The sequence below is a fragment of the Acanthopagrus latus genome, chromosome 11 (genome assembly GCF_904848185.1).
Source record: "Acanthopagrus latus isolate v.2019 chromosome 11, fAcaLat1.1, whole genome shotgun sequence".
NCBI lineage: Eukaryota > Metazoa > Chordata > Actinopteri > Spariformes > Sparidae > Acanthopagrus > Acanthopagrus latus.
In genome coordinates, this window is record NC_051049.1 from 8,799,120 (window position 1) to 8,816,923 (window position 17,804).

At 42.7% G+C, this 17,804-nt stretch overlaps 1 protein-coding gene across 5 annotated transcripts in view; it reads right to left on the minus strand.

Annotated features, from left to right (window-relative positions):
- Positions 1-17,804, minus strand: part of ralgps2 (Ral GEF with PH domain and SH3 binding motif 2) — a 70,649-nt gene that overhangs the window by 44,503 nt on the left and 8,342 nt on the right. For 3 of the 5 annotated variants that reach the window (XM_037115423.1, XM_037115420.1, XM_037115425.1), the window contains 4 exons: positions 6,846-6,954; positions 5,035-5,165; positions 4,422-4,529; positions 3,422-3,472 (listed from right to left, as the gene is read on the minus strand). In XM_037115423.1, coding sequence (XP_036971318.1) covers positions 3,422-3,472; positions 4,422-4,529; positions 5,035-5,094 — 219 coding nt within the window. In that variant the 5' untranslated portion in view covers positions 5,095-5,165; positions 6,846-6,954. Of the gene's footprint in view, positions 1-3,421; positions 3,473-4,421; positions 4,530-5,034; positions 5,166-6,845; positions 6,955-7,873; positions 8,043-11,139; positions 11,210-17,804 lie in introns of those variants that run through there. The other 2 variants (XM_037115421.1, XM_037115424.1) reach the window with 2 other exon arrangements.

Sequence of the window (17,804 nt, forward strand, 5' to 3'; positions counted from 1 at the left end):
TAAACATCGGTCTGCTCTGCACTACGCATTATTTTACCATCAACGAAAAAAAAGAAGAAAAAAAAAAAACCCTCTGGTGTTCCCATCAATTCTACCTGTGCTCCAAACAAAACACAAGATGCTCTGATCAGCAGCTCTATGTCCATTTCTCTGCCATCAATTTGTACTCCTGCGTGACTATTGTTCTCACGAGAGTCCATTAAGTGTTGGAGGTAATTCACCGCAAAACTCATACATGGCAGTGTCATATCAGCTGTCACTTGCGCGTCATCAAAAGCAGATGTGTTTAGATTCTGTGTTTGCCTGCATGCATCCAGCTCTTTCTCGAGACCCTTTCCAGCATCAAAGACTTATTTAGAAAAAAACGGCCTCTTCAGTGAGAAAAAAAGGGGATAGTGAAGTATGCTTCCTGCCCAGAAGGAGTTGGCCAAACTTTATACCATCTCCTCACACTGTTTTTTGGTGTCTTCGTCCACAGTTGCCATGTTATCTTTTATTGCTATTATAACAAACAGTTATCTTTTCTTCCTCGTCCAGGGGGCTTGGCGAAGAAGCGTCGGGGCTGCTCTCCATACATCTGCTCCATGTCAGCACTGGAACACTTCATTTAATGAGATCTTCTGTCTGGGGCCATTTTTTCCACTTCCTGCCAGAGTGTCTGTTTGTGCGTCACACGCACGCTCTTGTTTACAACATTTCTGCATGTGTATAACAGCGTTTGGACAGTCGGCCTCTCTCCTTCTTACACGCTCTCACATTCATATTATACTAAGACAGTTATGATGTGTTTATGGAGAGGGGAAAAATAAAACCCTCAGTCATTGCTAGTTTATGATCATTTTGAATATTTCAAGTAGTGGTTATTAAGGGAACGACTGCAGGGTGAAACATGGAAACGGTAACATCAGAGCAGCTCAAACATGACAGACTGCTGGTACAGAACATTAAAGCAATGCAGAGGACAACATTTGTACTATGGTGTAGCAGGACTACAGGGCAAGCTCAGTTTATCTGCAGTAACATTCAAAGACCATGAAGTATAATCCTGTTCTAATCAGTCCAACCACAGACCACGAACACTTGGAACCAGTATGGGGGAAAAATTGATTCATGTTGTTTGTTATTGCGCAAAAAATCAAAATATGTCAACTTTAATGCCTCTGAAGGACACCAGGACATGTCCATGTTCAGTAATGCATGAAATTCTCCAGAATATATCATATTAAATTGAGTTCGACCACGCAAGTCAGAACTATTCCAACTGCAAAATATTACATAATGGAAACTAACACTTGTCTCCTTTCCAAAAAATCAAAACAACAGTCATGTCCATTACTGCTGACAATGTATCAGTAAACCCTACCTTAGTTACCCGGTATCTGGGTAAAAAGTTGACTTTGGTAGTAACGTGGCATTTATAGGGTGCTTCAAAGGCTACAAATCAGTAAAAACATCATTGCACAACTCGAGGACTCAACCAAGTTATTTAATATTTTCCTTTTCGGGCAGAGAGCCGAGTGAAACAGCAGGCGCACACCGACACACCGACACACCGACACACACACACACACCTGCGTTTTCCATTTTCCCATCATGTGTCTATGAGGAGGGCGAGGGGACTGACAGCAGTGGAAACTTTGGTTGAGTTTTAGTTCAGTCATGGCAGTGAAGCTTCTTATTTTTTTCCTCTTCTTTTTTTTTTTAGCCAGCGCTTTGAGACAAAAGCACAGCAAGAGCAGGAAAAGGCTTCTCTGGTCCACTTAGTCCCTGCCAGGATGCTGCTGCTGCTGGGTCACTCTGCACACTGTTCGCTCCAGGCTGCAGCCTTCAGCTCTTTGTCAGCCCTCCCCCTCAATCAGGCCAGTCACCTTCCTCTCCTCCCAGCCCCCACTACAGCACTCTCCAATATAATCTCACCATCTTAAAGCAAAAAATAAAATCCCCTGTGCACCTGACCCTTTGCCAAATTGCTACAAGGACTGCAGGGACACATTTATGGTAGGCTTTTAAAAACCCACTCAGTCGGTTCAGACTGAGCACGGGAGCATGTTTGCATTTAAAAAACCATCAGTGGTACATGAGAGAATTCAGCCCCATGCAGGTAACACGATTGGGCTGGAGGCCAGGTGACGTCAACGACTTCACTTGGAAAGAAAAAGCTATTCTTCAGAGACGAGCCCTGACGAACGCTAAATCTTTAATCTTTTTCAGACACAACAAACTATATACGAGACTCGAAAGGTCAATAGCTTTTTAAAAGTTCAATTCAAGAACTTTTCCAGCTCTCCCTCATCATATACAGGTTGCCCTCCTTTCTACAGTTTGGGCAGTGCGCCTTCATTTCTGTGGCTCCTCACTATGGCCACTTTAATACCTTTTGTTAGCCATCCAGCTGTCATTGAAATGACAGCCTGGCATGTTGCTAGAACAAAACAAAAACCACCTGCTCTACGAACAGAGGACATCAGAGGACAGACACTCATTCTGAGAGTGGATAGATGACCTCATGACAGCAGGTTTACACTTCACGTGAAGCAGAGTGAAACAAAACAAAAACTCTTTACATTTCAGTGCCCATGTCAGTCAATCTATGTTCTGTCTGGTTCCGGCTTTCCAACAAGTATATACGAATTCAAGAGTATTCCTTACTCTGAGAACAAAATGTTTAGAATCAAACATTTTCCTAAATATCATGACGGTATGAGGGGTCTGGGCATCTCGCCAGAGGTGTGTGTGTGTGTGTGTGTGTGTGTGTGTGTGTGTGTGTGTGTGTGTGTGTGTGTGTGTTAATCTGAGCCTGAGACAAGTGATGCTCATATGCACTAGCAGGAGTCAGACTGTACCACACCACACTGTGCTGCGGTCTGTACGCTACTTTTATAAGGCCACAGTGGCCAACCTTAAACACAGGTTATTCATGACTGCTGTCAGGAAGGGCCTTACAATCCAAAGGAGAGAAAGAGCATAAGTTTACACTGGATTTAACTGAAGGAAGGCACAGGGTGTGCAACACTTGGTGAGACACATATGTCCCTTTTCCAGTGTATGATACGTGGCTCTGTTTTGGAGCTGTGATCACGGCTGCTTATAGCACAGAGTGGTGCAAGGATGTCAACCGCACAGACGTGTTACAAGGGAGCAAACAGAGAGACAGAGAGAGGAAGAGAGACAGCAGATGGAACGAGTACATTCTTAATACATTTATATTACATGATACACACTTCACACTGAGCCTTTCCCTTTTGAGTCATCTCACTGCATCATTTGAGATTTGTGATTCAGGCCAATACTCCCCACTCACAAAACAACTATGCGTGTTCAAGTGGGAACAAACTCAACAGCCCCACTTGATTTCTCACACTAGATATCAAAATGATTCCCAAAAAAAGCCGATAACACCTCTGATCTGAAAGTAGCTCACCTCTGGCTGGATGGCTTTGAACACAGGAGCATCCATGAGTGTAATCTGGCCCTGGAGGAGACGCAACACAACAGATGTTAGACTTACCAAACTGCTATATAGGAGTTAGATTACTATCCATTTGAAAAATGGCCAAAAAATAAGCGTACACACACAAAATTAGCTAATACTTTAATTTTGATTCCATTTGCTGTGATTTTAATTAATTTTCCCTAAACGATATTCAACAATATTGCTATGATTTTTTGCTAGGGTCTGGAACATTTGGAGACAGTGGCATCTTTGTAGGACCACAGTGCTTGATTTGGTATAAAGTCAAACAGTCGCACATTCTACCTTATCAAAAGAGCAATTTCAATAGCATTTTAATTAATAAATGAGATAATATCATATATTGTCTAACTGACAGTCAATAAATTAATAGTACAATAAAAAATGCACTGCTTTTGCTCCTCCCACGCAGTTGGGTGTGACAGTGATCTTTTTACTGTCTGCATTTATTCATGCTTTGATTTACCAAAGAGTGATGTGAAGTGAAAAACAAGATAAAGAGTGCCCCCTTGTGGTTAAGTAGGGTAACAATATTTCATGAACGAGATAAACATCACAGTATTAAATGAGGGTACAGACATAAGGAGGAGCATGCCTTCATTGATTAATAATGGAGCACACTTGCACAACAGTTTTCCTCACAACAACTTAAGGCATATTCAACAGAAATGTGACTTCTGCTTGCTCACAGTTGCCATGGAAAGTTTTATGCAGAGGCAGTCAGGGGTAAATCCATCAGAGGCTGCTTGGCGCTGCCAGACATCATCAATTATTACTGATCCAAACTCTGACCCCATTTCCTCCTCTATCATCCCACCTCCTCCTGCCTTAAGTCAGCACATCACGTTTGTGCTTACTGAACATTTCCCCCCTCCCTTTTTTTTTTTTTTTTTAAACAAACAAGCAGGTTAACCAGAAAATAATGGATGAACACTTTAACTTCACTCACTGCATATTCTTCAGGGGTGACCTTCAGCACGTCAAACACGACAGCATCAAAACTCTTCTTCAGGTCTGAAGAACCCTTATCGCTGAGAGATTCTGAGCTGCTGCTCTTCTAGAAAACACACCCACACAGAAAAGCAGTGTAAGGTGTAAGAAATGATGACTGTGCAGCTAAGAACAAGGTCATCACGTGAAAGTGGGGTTTTGCAAAAATGGACAATAAATACATTCAGAAAAAAATACAATAAACTCACATTTTAAGAACATTGAATGCCACTGATTTACTTATACTATAATGACATAAAGCATGCAAAAAAAGCACGTAACCAAAATAATGATAACAACACATTGATGAAACCCTGCTACTTATTCTGACATTCTTATGTAAACATAATTGGCAACACTGAGGTCAGCAGGAAATGATCTACCTATATGTGAGGTTTGAGAGGGTCCAATAATAGGCATCATGGCAGAGCACAGCTACAATTCACTGACACTGACTGAATATTTAAGTAAGAAAAAAAACACTCAACTAAACTAAGTGTTGGAAAAAGGATGCACAAGATTAACTTTTTTAAAGGAGTGGATGGGGGTCCCACGAGTGGGCGTGGCCTCACCTCAGACAATGTTGCAACGGTGGTGGTGATGCTTGATTGACCATTAGGGAGGTCCATCATTCCCACACCCTCTAGCTCTAGCGCAGGAGACCATTCATCATCCTCAGCTGCAGCAAAGCCCGGCCGGCCCTCTGAACACACACACACACACAAAATACGCCACAGTGAGTATATTTCACATTGCATCTTCACCATTATCACCTGCAAACAAAGCGGACAGATCTCCCAGCTTGTTGCAGCAGCACCACCTGCTGGCTGAAATGTGTTAACTGGAGTATTTTAGGTAGGTCCAGCTCATCATTAAATGCTACTACTGAGTTAAACCTCGGAAAGTGAGTTATGACTGAACTCGAGATGGTTAATGTGTTGACAGGTTGAGCAGTACTCCCCAGAGGATTGGGAGTGCCATATGGACGTGCACTTTCACAGCCCGTCATTTACTACGAAAGACACGAGAGAGGACAGGACAGAAGGAGCTTAGGCTGAGTATTAGAAAGAGATCTTCTGTGAACAGGGTTTGGAGAAAGCAGCTGCCAGCTCGAGACACAACTCTAAACAGCTTAAGGCCGACACTAGAGGATGACCCATGGCCGTCCCACAGATCAGACTCAACTACTAAACACGGGGAAGATTTTCCTCTTCCTTTTGTCAAATGGCTACCAGAGCAAGATGTGTTCATCCTTAAGATTCAAGAGGCACTCTCACAAAATTTCAACACCCATAAAGGTTTCTAGAAGATAGAAAGAATCACCAGGAAGTTGTGACATCATCTCAGTGAGAGCTGCAGCAATTAATCGATTAACTGGTTTTGACAATGGAAAGAAAATCATTGCAAACTATGTTCAGGTGTTTTCAAGCTCAAGTGTCTAACATTTGCTGGTTCCAGCTTCTTAAACGTAAGGTTTTAGTATTTATCTTTATCATTTATAATTATAAATAGTTCCTTTAGGTTCTGGACTGTTGGTTGGACAAAAGAAACAATCTGAGCTCTTTGCTCTCACAGCTAGAGATTACTTAATCTTCTGGTGATTTCACATCTGCGGGCTCAGTGATGATATTTTAATATTCTTAAATATTCTTCTCTGCCTGTGACTGAAAACACCCCAGAGACTGTGCTTTGCTGAGAGAGACTGTAATGGAAAATAAGAAGCTGCTCAGAATACTAAAGGCCAGCAAAGCCATCCCTTGTGTATTTGACAATGCAAGCCTCTGTGTGTGCGCGTGTGTGTCCATTTTTTTGGCTGCCCCATGGCTCAAGCTAAAACAGTCTGTGCTTTAAGAGCCATTAGCTTCCTTCCACAGTGGCATTCTGCTAAGCCAGGAGTAAACACCACTACATCATGTCAACTCTCCTCGCAGTGTTGGTGACAGCAGGGCATAATTTCACCGGAAGCAACAGTCAGCCTTTATTTACAGGTCTGAGTCTGTCTGTTGTCATCCAACTTTAATTACATTACTTCCTGGTCTAATACCTAGGTTCCCCTGGACTATGATGTAAGATGTCAGTCAAGTGTGTGAGTTTTAGTCTGCGGTTGCCACACAAACACACAGCCCTTTTGGAGGATTTTAAAGCTGGAGGTAACAATGTTAAAATGTCATAAGGTCCCCACGGCAACCATCTTTTTTTTCAAAACTAAACACGTCTACAACTAAACTGCCCAGCACTCCCGTGTACCCAACACAATAAGAAATGTAAAGTCATATTTGCTCCAGTAACCACAATGTGTCCAAAGGTAATCATATGCAAATAAGATTTTTTTAAAATCTGTTACTTTACAACCCTGTAGACCCAACACCAAGGCCATACTCACCAGTTGTGTGTCAAATGCGCATAGTGTTGGACGTGATGTTAGCCTGTTGCTCTGTATTGCTGTCTTTGTCTATCGAGTCCCGTCTTTCTCTGAGGCTGGCTCCTGCCGTCTGTGTGAACAGAACAAAAGGGAGAGACAGAGGAGAGAGGAAGGAAGCGTGATTCTTCTGAACATGACAAAAACCCACGCACACGTTAGAAATCAAACACAGCCAAAAATCCAAAACCTGATCTGATTAACAAACCACCGGCCGTTTCATTGACCAGATCTGTAGAGTTTGTTCTGATGGAAACTCTTCTGAACTATCAGTTCAGAACTACTAGCAACTATAAACTCATTGCAGAAAAGAATGGAGGGGACTGTCTGACATTAGTACTTAACTTGAATATTTTGATGTTCTGCTTTTTTTACTTCCAATCGACCACATTTATTTGGTAACTTAATCACTAGTTACTTTGCAGATCCAGATTATTCAGTGTTGATAGGCAGTTACTTGTGACATTTAACCAATCAAGAATATTGACTGAGACCACAGACTGGTGACTGCAGACAGAGAAACAATGTTGCATCAACGCATATTCTTAAATCAATTTTGAAGATATTTATATATAGAGAGAGCAGATGCAGAGCAGGTGGGTGTAGTTTGGTGGAAAGAAAACAGTTCCTCCACAAAACTGTTTAAAACAAGGTTTGCGGATTATTTTCAGTAACCTGGTCATGATTTCTGAAAGAGACACTGCTATTGGGTTTTGTTTTTTTGGTACTTGAAGCACCCCAAGCAGAGTGCCATATAGCTCCATATGTTCAAGACGAAATCTCCAATACCCTACAATCTAGACGGATTAACTGCACTAAAAAGGTAAGGAGAAAAATATGTATTTTTGATTTGTGGTGAACTGCCTCTTTAAATAACATAGATTTACCAGTGTATATGTCCACTATACACAGACCGTTAGCAGCTGACTTCATCATGCATCAAGTTTAAATTCCATCCTGCTCTTTGCCTCCAGACTTCTTTCATTACTCACATTAGCCAGTAGGTGTCTCACTACTCTAAGACATAAACGCCTGTGTGATGGACTGTGTGGGGCTCCGGCTGGCTGAAGACAAAGTGCTGCATGCTGGCAGACACTCTTTGGCCTTCAGCCATCAGGCAGGGGGCTAAGATCTCCTCATCCCCTCCACGTCGTTATCATGCTGGATAGACGTACAAAGCTCATGAGAAGAACAAACAGCGGATTAAGATTTCCACTATCCAAAGTAAACTTTAAACCTTTGCTGACACAATCCTATACATTCCTTCAAAGAGCACATCTGAGCAGGGTAACAACCTCCCAGAGCTGCACTCCAGATAAGTTTTACGAAAGCATATTTTGTGCTAGGAATATAGAAATAACATCTCCCACTGAGGAGCCCACGTCTAGTTTGTGTCACTGTCACAAAACAAAGTGTTCATCCGTCAGTGTAAACACCTGCTGGCAACTGTGCTCGTCTGCTGTCAGTCATGTCGTTTGCTCTCTGTCTGAGCCTCCCTGTCAGTCATGATCTCCACCATCCTGGACTGGTTTACATCTCATTATATTACAGCTCCTTACAATGCCTACGCCTACAGCTATGCTACTTCAACAAAACAGAGAGAGAGAGAGAGAGAGAGAGAGAGAGAGAGAGAGAGAGAGAGAGAGAGAGAGAGAGAGAGAGAGAGAGAGAGAGAGAGAGAGAGAGAGAGAGAGAGAGAGAGAGAGAGAGAGACAGAGAGACAACACCCCCTCCTTCTGAGTCACTGGCCTTCCTGTCCAATCCTGACAAAATGTAAAAGGCCCCCTCCCCTTCTTTTATCTGGTCTCGGCAACATTCATGCAGGTCCGACAGTGAGCCGAGCTGAATGTGTTTTGGTGACATAATTCCACATGGTCTAGACGTCATGTTTCGCTTACTGAGGTCCAAGTCTAGGGAATGTTCACAGCCCTGTGGAGGGTAGTAATAAATTTGAGCATCACTAGTCTAAGACTTCAGGAGGGCGTGAGATGGATTGGAGGAGGATGTTGAGAATAAGAGAGGAAGAGTGACAGAAAGTGGAACGATTCATGTTGGAGCTTGTAGTGGAGGATGTGTCGTTCATTAAGCTCTATGTGACTCATTGCGCTGAGCGGCAGGTGCTGTCGAATCACGCCTCCGTGAATCACCGGCCTCCCCCTCCTCCCTCTGGCGGCGTTGCCAGACTGCTTTTTGACATTCGCTGCAGTTCAAACACAAAAGGAGCTAGCAGCCTAACTGGCCTCTTTAATGAAGGACACAAGTGTTTTCACGTGTCGTCATGCACATGCCGGGGTATTTGTGCATGTGACGACGCATTCAACATCCTGCACTGACCCTTTACATTCCAGCCTCCAGCGGCCCTGAAAACAGGCTGCCCCCTCAGGCTGCCCAACTGCTGTCCCTTTCCTCCTCACATCAACCTCATTTGATGGCAGAAGGATCACTCTTTAAATGAAAAGTCTGTTTGGATTCACAGACAATTATTCACAGACAAAATGACAATTATTTGATAACTGAAAAAAATAATAAATCAACGTATTATTTCAGTGGAATCACTGGCTGCGGCCCTAATCAAACCACCATAACAATACCTCACAAAAATCTTTCAACAGGTGAGGCAGGTTAAACACCATACATCCAACACCATACTAAGAGAATGGGGAAATATTTTTTGGATTATTGACTTAGTCCAAATGGCATTTAACCTGACTTTTTCACACAAGCACTGCCTTGATACAACGGCATGATGTCAAATTTATACATAAACATTGTCATTGCATTTCATTCTGTGGCAGCCGCCACAAAACTGCGGCAGTGCTTCACAGATGGCCTGACAGTTGAAACACTGTAAGAACCTGGCATTCAAGGACACGGTGCGACAGACTTCTCAAAGCCTTAATCTCGTTTACTTATGCATGTGTGTATACATGCTTACTCACTGCTTCGTCTCTGTCGCGACACAAGGTGCAAACTACCACATAAACAAAGGATTAGTGCAGGTTCAGTGTGAGAGAGAGACTAAGTTTACGCATCTCTTTACAGAACTCTGTCATAAGTGTGAGGGTCACAAGAGGTGAGAACAAATAACGGATCAGACATGAGGTTCGTGTAACGTTCAGCATCAACAAAGCGCTGCAGTGTGACTTCAGCGGCTTTGACAACTCTGCCAGTGTGTTTGACACTTAACAGCCCTGCGAACCTCGCTTCTCAATCTGCTCCCGCTGTGCGTGAGGCCACCACTTATGTCCTACCTTACACTCACAGCAAGACCCACTGACTTCATCTTTACGAACAGAGTACAAGAGTCCTGACATTTTCACTGCAAAATCCCCGGTGTGCTCCGTGATAAAAACTTACACGCCCTCCTCTCTGTCACCGTCTGTATAATGCATGCACTGTACCAACACATGCTCTCTGTTGAGCCTAGCAGCGTCTGGGCTTGATGCATTTGAAAAGCATGCCGCAGATGCACCAAAGTCAGGGAGCCAAAGTAGGTCAGTGTGTTGAGCTGAGCAGTGAGGGATGTGGCAGCCCATTAAGCTGTGCCCTCCTCTTCTTCTCTTTAATACACACAGCAGTACACACACAATCAGGGCATTCACGCTGCTGGGAGCTGTGGGCCTTCAAAGTCAAAGCTGTTGTCTTTCAGGCAAATTATCTTTCATATTGTAGGAGGCCTCATTGTCATATAAAAAGCCAGACCCTGTCCTTGGCTAAACCTGTGAGCAAGTTTGGACTCAACTCCCCTCTACCACCATGTTTTAATAACATTTTCAAGCAGGAATGAGCCAAGAAGAGGAGCCTTGCGTGCACTTTGGTTGCATCTTTAATCACCACAGAGCAGGCCGGAGGTGTTACACTAATGCCAAGGCATCGAAGAACGGATCGAGGTTCTCGTTTTCCCTGGGCTGTAGTCAAGCCTCCCGGGCAGAACACTATTGATCTGGAGCTAAGAGGGGCCGGATTGATCATGCACACTCTCTAATAACATGCACGTATGCACAGTAACACAGCATGCCGCTGCATGTCACAGCGGTTCGATGTGCATTGCTTTCACTCAGCAGGTTGGCTGTTCAAGCAGAGGTTGGTGGCACTGCCTGCAGAGGGACAATGGTGGGCGTGTCCATGACGTGTGTGTGTGTGTGTGTGTGTGTGTGTGTGTGTGTGTGTGTGTGTGTGTGTGTGTGTGTGTGTGTGTGTGTGTGTGTGTGTGTGTGTGTGTGTGCAAACAGCCCCTTCACAGCATCACTTAACATACCGCTGATGTTCAGATCCTCCTGGAGCTCAATAAGTGGACAGGAGGCAGCTCCATGGTAGTTCAGACCACGAGAGAGAATGTTTCCATCAGAAGAAGTGTAGGAAACGCAGCAGGAAAAATAAACAAAACTTGACAGGTACATCTGTACAGGCCATGTGATCAAAGTCTTTCGCCCAGGGCTCTCTGACCATCCTTCCACAGTGGTTCATCCTATCAACTCTGAGAACCAGAACAGGTTTAGATTTCTATAGAATCCTATGGTTTGCCTACACAACTCGCAACACAATCCGGTGCCCTTGTTTCTTGGTGAATGAGGGAAAGAAAAAAAACACGACAGGAAGTGACCTCAATGTCCCAAATACACTCAGCCTTCCAGACAAATAGATGCACATCAGATTTTTCATAGCTGCATGTTACAAAAGAAGATTTTTTAAAAAAAGAATGGTGTCATATCATTTCACAGTGGAAGGTTTTATAGAAAATGAATAGGTAATGAACACAGTGAGAGACCAACTGTGCTCTGCCCTCTAACATAATGAACCATTCGTTCATGAATATTTAGGCTCGTCTGTGATTGGACATAAGCATGAACTAGAAGAAAAAACCCAAGGGCAAGTTCTCAAGCACCCAAGGGCAGACTGGATCTTATGAAGCATGATGATTATCTAACTTTGAACCTTAAAAGTACATTTGCAATGCGTTCTTTTCCTCTTGGCTCATCATCAGTAGATGAGTTCTAACAGAAATGGCCAAGTACTGTACAGTGGTAAAGAATCTGTCTTTTATCTAAGATAACATATTCTGGTACAACCACTGTAAATCCCATGTGAATTTTCCATTTCTGCTTGAAAACATGTGTAAATTCATCACAAGCATATATGCATGTAATTACTTTTGAATTACAATAAATTTCCTTACTGCTGAAATGTATATATAGAGGGATGCATATGGTTATATGGTTTACAAATGCCCTCCTGTTTTTTTTATTCTTACTTAGGAAGTAAGGAACTCAGCTAAGGAACGTAAAAAACAAGTAAGAATCTTGCTTAGGGGATACATGCAGAAATGGGCTAAAACCCAACATATCTTCCTAATATGACTTCAGATCTAGAAATTCCTCCAGAAATGTAGGTTATGACTGATGACACATTGTTTATCCCTCGATTTTGTTTGTGAAAAGTTCTGCAGTCTGATCATCGATATTTGGTCGGACCTGCCCCGTTTGGTCTTGATATTATCGGTCCTGTCAGTCAACTCAAAACAGCAAACTAACTAAATGTGAAAGATCACATGTGTTAACATGAAATGCAATGATTTTGACCATTTGCCAAGTGTGTTCCCATCAGCTGACAACAACATACAGAAGACATGATGCATGTAAGTAGTCACATCCTTCACAGCATATAGAAACACCTCAACCTGCTCTAGTCGAATCCATCCACCCTGTTTGTTAAATTCCACTAGTCCCAAATTCGGCGTTGAAGCAACAGCTTGCACCGTGGGGTGTGATTAGGCTTTTTTTAGATACACTTGCCTCTCTCCCTCCCTTTCTTTCTCCCCTTCTCCCTCGATCCCCACAGCTCGCCAGCTTGATAATTAGAGCCCAGGTTTTACAGGCAGGCAGTTCAGGTCTGTCCCTGCTCTTGTGCCTTCTCCTTGCACATCCCCAAATTACACATAAACACTTGGTATATACAACTCTTACAGACCTAGATAACATCTAGTTTCAATAGCCCAGCCCCAGTTTACAGCAATTTAATTGAACATATACAGAAAAACTACTATCAGGACCCAAAACAAGGGGAAACTGGTCTTTATAACTAGTTATCCATCAGTGCCAAGCTTGTGTGTAGTGGCATGTGGCAGGGCCCCAGAGCAGCAGCCTGTCACGTGTGGCCAGAGCAATGGCCTGCAGTTTGTGAGTATGTCTGTGTGTGTGTGTGTGTGTGTGTGTGTGTGTGTGTGTGTGTGTGTGTGTGTGTGTGTGTGTGTGTGTGTGTGTGTGTGTGAGTGTGTGTGTGTGTGTGTGTGCTGGTTTAAGCATGATTAGTGTCCCGAATGGGAAGTGGGCAGCCGACCCGGCCTTAGTTCAACTCCACTGCTGAAGTCTAGGCGTCCTGAGCGTGATGACAGATGAGTGGGGGAAAGAAAGAGAAAGGGGTGGGAGAGAGAGGAAGCAGAGGAAGTGGGGAGCTGGCAGCAGCACTGATGTCTGCGGTCATTCCCTGCACGGACTATTAACAAGGAAAGGGCAGGCTAACAATACAAGGCAACAGAGCAGTCAGTCAAAGCAGTAATGTTTAGAGGAAACTGATATGATCTCTATGTCTTCCTCTATGAGTCTCTAAGGATTGGCACAAGACAAACACACAGCAGTAAAACCTCCTCATGGAGGCCAAGCAAACACTGTTTCAGGCACCTGTCAGATATAAAGTTTTGAGGTACTACACAAGATGTTATGTACAAGTGAGTGAATCCGTGTGTGCTAGGAAAAATGTGAGCAGAGCTGAAATTCCTGCTCAGTGGGCCAATAGCATAATTGCATATTGATCCATCAATGTAACACTGGACCAACAGTGCAAAAGATGAGTGGTGATGATTAGAAGTGAACCAGCACATTCAAAACACTGAGACTTTGCTCAGTTACATCAGCTCTAACCTAATGTTATGATGTATTTCTGACTGTCTCCCTCATCAGCATCCAACCACAAATCAAGTGACCTGTTAGAAATGGCCTTATATACAGCACCTCTGTCCAACGTCCATGGCTGACAGTCATCAACAACTCAGCCCACTATCTCTGAAACACTGAAATATATCCTTTGTACTTTATATAAGTTTGCTTTGACCTCACAGATTTTGGAAAGTCCAGAAGAGCTGCCTGATTACATTATTTTATCCTCTTTCAAGTTAGTGGGGCATTTAACCAGAAGTTAGCCAGCTCAGTCCCTGGCATGCAGTTGAATTTATTTTTGCAGAGTGACAGGCTGTTAGATATCCATATCAAGAAAATGTACTAGGCTTATCACTGAAATCAGCATAAAATTTGACCACCAGCCCGGTTCAAGTTTAATTGCCCAGCCCTAAATGTGAGTATCTCGTGCTACACAGCAATAGTCAATGAACAAATGCCATTTGAATTGCTAGGAACTGGTACGTGCAGTGCCAGTGATTAATGCGTCAGAATATTGGTTAGACAGAAAAACACTGCTAACATAATAAAGGTGCAGACTGAAGGATTGGAAGAATTCAAGATTGCTAAATAAAAAAAACAAATAAAAAAAACAAGCCAGCTAACATTCTTTAAAGTAATAATGTTTCGGTCCAGCCCCAGACTGTCAACATACCGGATGATAACACCTGACAACTGCGCAACTGTTGTCATGTGCAAGTCTATTTTTTGTACAAACTGTTTTGAGTCAGCAGTGTAAACATGTAATCTGACGTTATGGTCACAGCAGATTAGCACACAGATTTCCTGCCTATCTACACAAAGCAGCATGTGCAGACGAAGATAGCCTGTTGTTTATCCCAACAGCCGAGAAGGTTTAGTTAAACACAACAACACAAAACTGCATAAAAGTTAACAAGGAAGTGTTGAAACCACAGAGAACAAGTGATGTTGGGATTTTGTTAATGCAAGAACAACAACAACTTCCTGTATCTGCTTTTTTACAGTAAGATCTTTCAATGAATACACTGAAATGTGTGGCTTTTATTTTGGTTGCCATATAAAACCTTGGGGGATAGTCACTGGAAGTGGCTTTGTGTGGGTTGGAAGTTGGTCAAAAGTTTTGGTGGACATTTTTGTGGGTTTCCCTGTGGGTGAATTAGTTTTATACAGTGAACCGGTTGAGCAGTTTGGACAAATCAAACTTCCAACACAGCTGATGTTGTTGCCAGGTCTTTAAGGATTTAATTTGAATCAAGTTTCCCCAAAATGCCCACCAAAACAAGCTGGTCAATTTACATCATAACTATGACTATTTATTTTATTTCTTTTTTTTTCCTTTTACAGGGACTTCATGGCGCATTCAAGTGTGACTTGTAAACTCAGAGGTCTATATTCACGTGGCCACAGAGGTTTAAAACGGGAAAGTTTATTTCTATTTCTTTTTGTTGAAACAACAAGGCCCACATCTGTCATTAGTTTCTTATTCTTTCACTGTAGCATTATTAACAATTAGATAATACAATCACAACATTGCTACATTTTTTAACCACAATCTCCAAAACCAGTCCAGTGGCTCTAACCATCATGAACACATTTTTGTGTCTGAGCAAAGCATCCACATCTCCATCTCCGTCTGCCACTTAAAATATGGTTCTTTCACCTTCACACTTTGTTCCACAAAGACAGACAAAGTTTTTCCCAGGACTAGATTTCAGGTGGGCCCTCAGGCTCTGGAGTGAAACACAGACTTAAGAGACATGGCATGCTGCAACCTGACAAACCATACAATTATGTGAGAGCAAACACACACAAACACCCACAGTCCTGGTACAACAATACATTCTTTTCAGGGAGGAAAAAACTCTGTGGATCCAGGCAACGGAAACTGGCTAAGGTAGAGAGACTAAATGACAAACCCCCAGGCGAACAAGCGTACTCCCATCAGCAAAAATGATGCCAGGTTTCTCATACAATCACTCCTAGTTGTACACATGTTGCAGTCATCTTGTGGGAGGATTGCTTGCTCACTGGTCATGCAAACCCTGCAACCAAACTTGGACTGAGATACATTTTAAGAGGTACTTTTATGAGGTAGAAAGAGATTAGAGAAGGTCAGGGAGCAGCTCCAGTGGAAAAACAGAAAGGAACACTTCTTCTCATCTTGCTGCATTACCCAGATAGTAGAATATATCGTCTCTATAACAATGAGCTCATCCTCCTCCGACAAGTTTTACTGTCCTCTTTTAGGTTGACCTACTCTGCTCAGATACTTGACCCAGAAGAGAAGTGCACAAGCCAACACCAAAACCATGTAGTCAGTGCAGCCAGGCGGGGGGGAATGTAACCCTGTGTTGCTGATACTGCTCTGTTTAACTTGAGATTACTTTTCAGCTGTGAGATTAGTTTTGATCCAGAACTCAAGTTACTTTGAACCTGCTTAACTGAGCAAGACGGAGATAACAGGCCTCCCATACAGCTTAGCACATGCTCACATACACACTCACAGTGCACGCATGACTTCCCCTAACATGGCATTAGCCTGTCTCCAGGGCCTGATAAAACGGCCAATTACAACTTAAAACACAAAGGGAGTGCTGCCGAGAGGGAACAGCAGAGGAAGGATTGTGTAAGAGAGGGACAAGAGGAAGAACAAGCGCATCTAATTCCGACACTTGTGTTCACCATGGTAGAATGAGTAGGCCTACTGTTAAATACTTTTGTTAGACAATATATACTGCAAGAAATAATTGCAATATATTACATATTATTACTGAATATATTACTATATTAATGCCATTTTAAAACAATTTTATACTGCAAATATAACTATAAAGTAAGAGCATAATAATGCACATACATCCATTTAAAGAGCACTAAACATTGAACCTTCAGACCACATGAAAAAATATTTTAAAATCCCCCCAAAAAGATGCATGTTAACACAATGGACAATATTGAGGTCAGAAAAACTTATCAAGGTCATATACACATCAATAAGCCTATATGCCTGATAAGTACAATGAGTCAATAACGTATTTTAGAGCTGTAACGATTAATCGATTAGTTGTCAGCTATTACACTAATCACCAACTATTCTTGTTTTGAGTCATCTTTGGAAGAAAAAAGTCAAAATTCTCAGATTCCAGCTTGTTAAATGTGGTTTCCTTGCTCCTCTGTGACAGTCAACTGAACAACTATGCAGCTATGCAAAAAAAACAAGGCATTTGAGGACGCCATCTTGAGCTTCGGGAAACACTGATCGATATTTCATAGAACAACAACTAATCAATTGACCTAGAAAACAATCAACAACACTCATCGGCAATCCAAACTATCCTTACTGGCAGCTCTAATTAATTATCCAGAGAGACCTGACAGTGAGAACCTAAACTACATCCAAACTGTCACCTAAAGCTGCTCAGAGGGACATGAACTACACCCATCCACACACACGGTTGTTTGCTCCGAGAGTTCACTTGGTCAGAGGTCACGTTGGAGAACAAAACATGACACCCACACACACTGAGGTCAAAAGAAAACATAAGACATTCAGGAGGCAGAAAAGTTTGCTGAGGGAAATAGAACTATCAAAACGTGCAGAGAAAGGAACTGAGAAGCAGAAAAAGCAGCAAGAAAGAAATCAAGAGCAAAAGTTGAACAACAAAACGTCATGAGAGAACAGATTTTGCCTTATCTGGCCATGGCTGCCTCTCTTACAAACACAGCGAGTCCTCCCTACTCCAATCTGATAGCAGCTATGAAGGATTGATTCTTTCATCTTTCATACATGAGGCAGAACAATGTTTCACTGTTTGCTTCTTCCAGTTAGGGTGTGTGTGAGCGTTCAAGGGAGAGAAGGAAACCGAGCCTGCATCGAATGGAAGAGGAGCAACAGCTGAGACGGGAGAAACAGCTGTATCTCTTCAACGCTGCTCCCCTCCCCCTCACCCCGCCCCCCCCCCCCCCCTCTCTCTCTCTCTCCCTGAATGAG